Source organism: Bactrocera oleae, chromosome 5, assembly GCF_042242935.1.
Source record: "Bactrocera oleae isolate idBacOlea1 chromosome 5, idBacOlea1, whole genome shotgun sequence".
NCBI lineage: Eukaryota > Metazoa > Arthropoda > Insecta > Diptera > Tephritidae > Bactrocera > Bactrocera oleae.
The window spans coordinates 64,077,361-64,086,267 of NC_091539.1; the positions used below are offsets into that span (position 1 = coordinate 64,077,361).

General features: G+C 27.7%; 1 protein-coding gene across 1 annotated transcript in view; it reads left to right on the forward strand.

Moving 5' to 3' along the window:
• Rhp (GTP-Rho-binding protein rhophilin) overlaps nt 1-1,225 on the forward strand; it is a 95,435-nt gene extending 94,210 nt beyond the window's left edge. The window contains exon 13 of the mRNA XM_036368979.2: nt 37-1,225. Coding sequence (XP_036224872.2) covers nt 37-240 — 204 coding nt within the window. The 3' untranslated portion in view covers nt 241-1,225. The remainder of the gene's footprint in view (nt 1-36) is intronic.
• The last annotated feature ends 7,682 nt before the right edge of the window (nt 1,226-8,907 follow it).

Genomic DNA, 8,907 nt, shown 5'->3' on the forward strand with positions numbered 1-8,907 from the left:
TGTATGAACATTTTTATTTTTATCTCATTATCACAGCCGCTTTCGTCGAAAGGCTCCATTTCTACGCTTTCGGCAGCCAGCTCATCCGGCGTTTCGTCCGGTTCATCCAGTCCCACTGGCACAACAACAAAACCAAAACCACGCTTCAAGACCACATCGCCGAAGAGTCGCCTGGGCAGCCTGTCATCGAGCGCATGGAATCCCTTCAGGCGTACGCCGAGTTTAGCGAAAATCTTCTGAAGCACAACAAAAGCAACAAATATATAAAACTCCATTGGTGGCCATTTCGTGCGTTTGGCGAAAAATCCTTCCGCATTCACTTTCAATATTCATTTATCTTAATATAATGCAGACATAGTAAACGTTAGATCATATATACAATATATATATATACTTATTATTATTCTTTTACCTTATGTTCGTGTGTTTATTTCTTTGTTTTTCTTTTATTGTCAGAAAGAAAACAAAAGAATTTTCAGTTGAATTGAATTTTTTTTGCATTTTTTTCTTAACGGGTTTATTTTCGTTTGCATGCCGCAATAATTTCGTTTATTTTCTGGGTTATGGAAAATATTGTTAATTGTAAATTATATGCAAGAAATTAAAAAATATTCTATAAAATATTTTTATAGCTTAAAATGTAAATTAATTAATGCTATTTAAAGGAAAATAAGTTTAGTTAAGACAAAGCGCTTTCAAGCCAACTGAAGGTGATTTAAACAAAAAAAAAAAAACATAATAAGTGTGAGTAAAGCACATATATACCTACTTTACAAATTAAAAATTTACTGTTATGTGTATACATATTTGAATATATACTTTGTAAAGCAAACGACGAACGAAGTGTTTAGTGCAAAAACCATATACTTGTATTCACACCTTAAGTGTTTTTTTATATACCAGTAAATATTTATGTAGTATATACTTATGGCTTTTGAAAAGCTTACGAAATATTCTATATTTATGTATGTATATTTTAACGCCATTATATACAATATATTAATGTGGCGTATGTTTATAGAGTTTATAGAAATATGTTAAATATGCACAAAATATTATATTTAGGGTCTGTAATGTATATAATAACATATATGTACTATATATGCATGAAGGTGTGTTTATATACAAATATACGCATTTATTGTATCATATATATATATTTTATTTTATTTTAATGTAAAAATAAAGAATCTTCGTTTAATAAAGAAGTAATATTTCGGTAAAATTATATTTTGTTAAAAAGACATTTTGGAGGTTAAATCGAAGATTTGCAGATTGAAATGAAACAATATATAGATTCAGGGCATATATAAAGAGCTTTAAAATTAAAACGCGGTACACCAACAATTATAGTTTTTTCATTAAATGAAGAAAAAACACGAAAAAACATTAAAAAAATATTTTATTCAGTTTCAATGGCAGCTATATTGCTAAAGTGGTCCGATTTCGACGATTGCGACAAATTAGCAGCATCTTGGGGAAAAACGGATGTGTGCAAAATTTCACTTCGATATCTCAAACACTGAGGGACTAGTTCGCATATACCCAGACGGACATGACTAAATTGACTCAGATCGTCACGCTGATCATTTATATATGATATATATTATAGAGTCCCCGAAATTTTCTTCTGGATTTTACACTCTTCGTGGCAAACTTAATACACGCTGTTCAGCGTATAATTATTATTTTCGATAAATAAAATTTTTTTTCTTGTCTTTTAATATCTCTAGAACATTGTCCTAAATTCTCAAGTTGATACCAGTAATAGTTTAGGAGGTATGGCTTTGAAAAGTTGCGCGCTCGAGTTCAGGTCACTTAAAACGTTAAACGCGTTTTTCTCGAAACTGTGTTTTCAAAGTCGGTTGTCAAGTTATATCTTTAAGATATAATTTGCAAGGTGCTGCCGTGGAGGATTTTGTTTTGTTCAATTACAACTATTTAAAATCGAAAAAACGTCGAGAAGTTTCCACCAAACTTTGCATGTTTTTGTAAAAACGTCTGCCAAAATTACAATTTTCACTTTATTTGTTTTTTCTCAATCCAATATCTAGTTGATGGTCTTAGTTCAAACACGTATTTTTTTTTACTTTTGATGATCCCGTCTGAAATTCTGCTGTAAAACGCGGAAGCACCTTTTTTCCAAGAGACTGTCGGAAATGACGTGGTAATTAGCGAGTTTTGAATATTTTCCTTTGAAAATTTCACAAAATCTTTATCAAAAAGTATCTTCATAATAATTAAAAATTTGAATAAAATATTTAATTTTTTGTATGAAAAAAAAAAATATTAAAAATAGGGCGTTTTTTGTATGACGAAACCCATGTAACCTCTTTAAACATAACGTAATACTTCATCCAACATACAAAAATTTAATTTGTTATAGGGTGAACCAAAAGTACAATTGAATTTTAATCGGTAATTACGTCCAGCCGATATGGCGAGATGGATTGGAGGCCTTACGAAATGCAAGAATATTCAACAGTAATTCAATTATATTTATTTTCGATGACAAAAATTTCCAAAAATGATCTGAAAATCACTATTGGTCAACCTTTTTAGGAGACGCTATTACAGAGTATATAAAAAAATTAAAGAAAAATATTTAATTTTACTTAAAGTTCATTTCACATATGTATATGTACGAATTCAATCGAAACGACGATTCTACGACTATGGAGATTGCGGGATGAAAAAAGAGATCACATTAGATGGCCGCTTCATAGCCCAAATTTTATCCAACTTATATAGTTTTTTTTATCATCCATGAGTTAAATTACATAAAGGCAACCTAATTTGAGCCCAAAAAAGTACACATAGAGTAATAAAGAGCTAGCGTTCCTCTTCTCTCAACAGATTATTACCAACAGCTTTTACCATATTGACTGCTTCCACAGCTAGAATTTTGTACCTATCTGGGCTATATATGTACCATCAAAATTTACTTTGATAAACAATAGTTAACGAGGTTAAATGCTCTCTTAGCTTTCACAGTTCCTTATTTTTCGTTCATCGAGAGAGGGCTTAACTCCTGCATTGATCCATATCTTGTTGTAAGCATTTTCGATTTAACTGTTTGTTTTTAAGATAGGTGTTGTTGTTGATGAATGTTGTTTCCTCGACGACAAAATGACTCGTCTGTACTGCGACGTGTATTTGAGTTTGAAGTGATTCTGTGTTTGTGCCTGAGCTCGTGTGTGAACAAAGGCTAATGCTGCCTACCTTCGATTGGTTAGTCGAATGATGTAGTGTTAAGCTTGGAACCTTAAACGTCAAAAACTTGTCAAATTGAAACTTGTTCCAGCAACAAAGCATTGTTATCAAAGAAGAGATCACCGTTGAATAAAACGTCAAATTTGACAACCATGCCGGAACGTAACGGTGAAAGTGTGTAGTGCTATATTGAAAAATGCTGATTTCAATACAAATCGTAGGCAAATTGTTTTGCTCTAGATATAGCATAAAAGAATAAACTGCACTGCATCAATAACTGTACATTAAATAAAGCGCAACATTTGATTTTCACTACATTTAAAATTTTTCATTTAATGACGATTTCTTTTATTCATTCAATAATAATATAATATATATGTATGTATTTATATCAATAAGTTTCAATATTTTATCTCTTCATTCATTTATTTATTTATATAATATCATTCATTATATCTCTTTATCTTACCATTTGTTGTGTTGTCTCGTACTTTGTTACTTTTGGTCATTAATTATGTTTGTGTATTACGATTTCATATTCATTGAAATACCATTACACAATTTACTCTGTACTGCAGTTGTAATACACTCAATAATAATTATAAAAAACAAATAATACTCATAAATGTTGTAATCATCATAATTATTACATATTTATCAACTATTTCCATAGAGAATCGTTGGAATTCTTCAACTGCCCTCTTATTTAGCATCACAATTGGTAATAAGAAATATTTGCTGTATCCATAATAGTAATCATAATAATAATAACTAACTTAGACAATAAGTAATGATAAAAGATAGCTTAGAGTTTCATTATTTTGTAGATAATTATTAATAATTTCTTCTCACTTGGTATATTTGTATGTCATATTGACTTCATTTTTTTTTTTTTAATTTTTGTTTAATAAATAGTTTTTGTTTCACATTCACATTGGAAATTATTTACTAAGTTTGAATGATGCGATAATATCACGACCAATGACATTGACTAATATATATTTTTAAAGTTTTTTTTGTTGCATTTGCTGAGTGTTACGAATTATTGTTTACTCTTTTTAACCATAAAACATTGTACGCACATGCAACGCATCACAGTTTTGGCGCAAAAAAAAATTAAAGATGTATTTCGAAAAAAATTGAGGAAAAAAATAATAATAAATGTTTGTAATAAAAATTATAAAGAAAAAGAAAAAAAAAACAATAAGGAAAATAAGGAAGCTGCAAATATTACGGTAATCAGTTTAGACCACGTGAGAGCTTGTTTTGATTAAGCATATACATATATCAAACTCTGTTTGGACTCTTATAGATTGAAGTTTAATTGAAACACATTACACATTAGGCAATGTTAGCTAAATGAAAAAACATAGACTACTATATATGGTACAGTCCTTATTAAGCCACAATATAGAAGCGCTGTAATCTGATGTTATAAGTCAACAAATCGCTTTGTGACCTATATATACAAATGTGCTTAGGCATTTTATTTATATTCGCACCAGCTCAGCGGCATGTCTGAAAATGTGAGCTTCCAGGCGTTTAAGACTTGATCTCGTATAGACAGAATAGTCAAGAAAGAAGTGTTGAGAAGTTTCTGCCTCGTCTTTTTCCAAACAGTTTCTACCACTGGTATCACCACGTTGACACTGATAGAATAATGATTAGTTAGAACGCCTAAACTAGCGTTAGGCTAGCCTTACTGAGGGCAAAGAACTCACTGGAATTCTTGCGATACACCTTGGGCGAAAAGGCGACCACGAAAGAACTAATGGTAGCCAAGGCAGGCTATAAATAAGAAATACATCTAAGGCTTACTACGAGCGTTTAATACATCTCGAGAGAAAGTATAGCTTTAGTTCAATCTAACAATATGCCATAAATAGTTGTGGTGCAAACGAAAAGTGAACTTAGTGACTCAAGCGCACCTCACACATTCAGCTGTAAATATTCGGGAAATTGGGTAATAGTACAGCTTTCCGTTATCTATGTTTAGAGCGGATTCGAAGTACTCGTATGTCAGAAGTTATAATGTAAACGGAATGCATGATCTGTTCGATTTGTACTGCTGGATAAGTCGTTAAAGTAGTTGACATTGGATAATATTTCGATTCTAGGAAGATCTCTGCAATATTTCCTAACAGATCAGAGAGCAAACAATATTAGAATAGAAGTCGCTTTTCAGTTTTGATCTATTTTTAACTATTGCTTTGAAAATTTTATTGCTGATGAAACTTCGTACCACTGTCTAAATAAATTCCTTTTCGATTCTAGGTGAGAAAGCCGAAGATTTTTGATTGCTGTACCTCTTTCAAAAACAGTAACAAAAAATAAGCAAAATATCAGTGGACAGGCTGTTTAAAAACTCAAAAAGGTGGTTCGGTTTTCGAATCAAACTTTTTTGGCCACTTACGACTCGGTTGATGATTTAGATAATTATGAAAAAAAGAGTGTTTCCAGTTCAGTAACGATTATGTATGTTCAAACTCGATTTAAACCATATCAGAAACGGAAATATTTTATGTCACTGTAATAGCAACAATATATAATATACTAATATTTTTCAGTATTTCGGCGGAAATGTAAACTTTATGTTTATCATTTTGGCGTTGCCAGTTGAGGAAAAAAAATTATATACTGTTAAAAAAATTAAAAGTATTTTAATAAAATAATAATGACAAACCACAATTTCAAATTGAAACTTATTAACTTTAATCAAAATACAACGCACAAACTAGTACAAGTGAAATGACAATAAAAACCATATACGTACATTTATAATAAATCATATAAACTAAATAAAAATGCATAAGAACTTAAGTATTTTAAATAAAAAACATAAATATATTTGTATATATAGATATATATACAATGCAATAAAAGTTTGTATTTATGAATAATGAATATTTTTGCATTTAACAGTGCACCCGGTTTCTGCGCGCATGCGCCTTTGCGTCCTTTAGCGGTGCTGTGTAGAACTGTCACGCATGTATGTATGTATGTGTGTATGCGCGTACATTGTTTTTAAATTTGTTAGTTGCGTATTTCATATACTTCATCGTCGCCAGCTTTTACGCAATAATTTATTTATGCACGTCGCTCAATGCAATAAAGATGTACGCATGCAAATATAGATATATATATATTTTGTTTTTTTTTTTATTATTTTTATTTATATTTATGATTCATATATTATTTTAATGTTAATGCGAGAAACTTAATAGCTAAAAACATACAGACATCCATTTTATTCACATACTTTTTTTTATAGATTTTTCTTGGTTGCTAATAAGTTGTATTTGTTGTTTTTGTGTTTTTTTCGAAAAATCTATTCTTTTTTTTTTAAGTTTTATAGACAAAGTTTTTGTGTTAAAAAATGCTTCTAAAAAGGTTTTGATATATATATTTTTGTGTTTTTTGTTTTTATACTTTTTCATTTTTGTTTTTGTTGTTGTAGACTTTTATTTTGTTTGACTGGCTTGATTGGTTAATTTTATTGATGTTATGCAGTTGACACTTATTTTACTGCAATGTATGAGATTTGTTTTTGTTGTAATATTTTCTTTTTAATAATCTTTATTACTTCATATATTTGCTTTTTTAGTTTTTTTATTCTTTTTTGATATTTTTTTTTTTTTGTTTGCTTTTTATACATTTTCATAATACTGAAAATACGACTAGACATTTATATGTATGTATATATGCTTGTATATTAATTATAACTATATATGTACCAATATATTGTATGTATAAATAATTTCTCTTATATATTTTTTTATTTCATTACCGGGTGGTTAGTGTTTTCACTTCATATCTTTTCAATTACATTATTCTCACATTGAATATTCGTTTTTGTGACTTATCAGTTTTTAAATATTTTATTTCGCGTAGATTTCAATTTTTGTTATTAAAACTGTGGCACAGTGTATTTGCCAAAAATTTTAAAAAATAAAAAAAATTATTTTCAGAAAAATTTTATACGAATTTTATGATTAGTAGTCAAAAATAAAAATTTTAAAAATTAAACAAAATTCCGACAAACAAATTAACAAGTTATAAAAAAAATTAGAAAACAATTAATTTAATAATTTTATTTCAATTGTGCTGTATATTTTCGAAAAAAAACTATTTGATCATTTTCCGATGCTCCAACATTTAAAGAATGTGTATTTTCGAATTTTACAATGCAGCGAAACTTAAAAACAAAACCCGGTTTCTTAAATATTTTACAATTAAAAAAAATATTAAAAAAAAATATTCTAGCCCTAAAATAAAAATAAAAAATTGTTTAAAACAGAAAAAATAACTAATCTATTTTTAACATTTTTAAGTCCAAAGATTTAAAAAAAAAAATTAATTACAAAAAATATTTTTGGTGGAAACCATTCAAATTTTTTGAAAAAACATTGCATATTGCAAAATTGACAAAAAAAAGGGAAACTAATTGAAATTTTGAAAAATTTTATAACAAAAAATTTTTATTTTTTTAATTCCAAATTTATATATAAAGTCGTTTAGAAAAAATTTTTTTTGGTCGAAACTAATTGCAATTTCAAAACATTTTATAATCTTCAATTAAAGCATACACACAGTTTTCGAAAAATATTGCATAATTGGTGTTGCCACACTTGACATTTAACGTGAATTTTGCATATTCTTGGTGCAGGCGCTTTCGCGACACATTTCACTAAAAAAACATTTTGAAATCTACGCTTGTGTACGCAAATATCTGTCACTCACAGTTTTCTAAGTTTAATTTGCTAATTTGCGAATTTGCTTTTCAAAAATTGTATGGCTTACATTTTGATCTACAATTATTGTTATGACATATTGCTATTGTAGCTTAATATTTCTACACTTTTTACACACACAATACATAATTAATAATTATATTAATAATAAAAAAAATATTAATAATAAAAAAAATATTAATAATAAAAAAAACATTAATAATAAAAAATAATCGTGTAAATTATAAAAAAATAAAATTAAAATGATAAAAGTATTGTTACAAAAATATTTAAATAATTTAAAAATAAATTCAAGCAAATAATTATTTTTTCGAAACAAGAAAGCAATTGCCGCTTTAAAAACTATTTACTGTTATACCAATATTCTTAAACACTTGCTATTGTAATTATTATTTAAAACGTACAATTTTATGCATGAAATAACTTTTTTGTTATAAATATTACAAAAAACAAAAACAAACCACCACTTTGTTTTTAAATTACAAAAAGTGCGCGTGGCTTTCAAAATTAGTATTAAAATAAATATATTTACTAATGCTTGTTGCACACGTTCATTGACCCACTGTTTAAGATTTTGGCATACATATTTTATTCATACTTTTTTAATTACAATGTAATTTTTATTTTCGTTATTGTTATTGTTGTTGGTTTTATAACTCAGCAAGTTCTTAAAATTGCAATCAAGCGAATTCGATATAAATACAAATGTGTTTGTATGTATGTATGTACAATAAATGCAAAATTGAACTTAATACTCTTTTTTCTTTGTTCAAAAATTTAAAATTATTAAGTTTTTTCGCAAGATTTAATGCATAAAAGTTTTAATTAAATTAGTGGTTATTAATTTAAAAAAAAAAAAAATTTTTTTAAGATACGTACATATATATACTTGTTTGATATACATATACATTCTATGCTCTTTTTTTACTTAAAATCGCGTTTT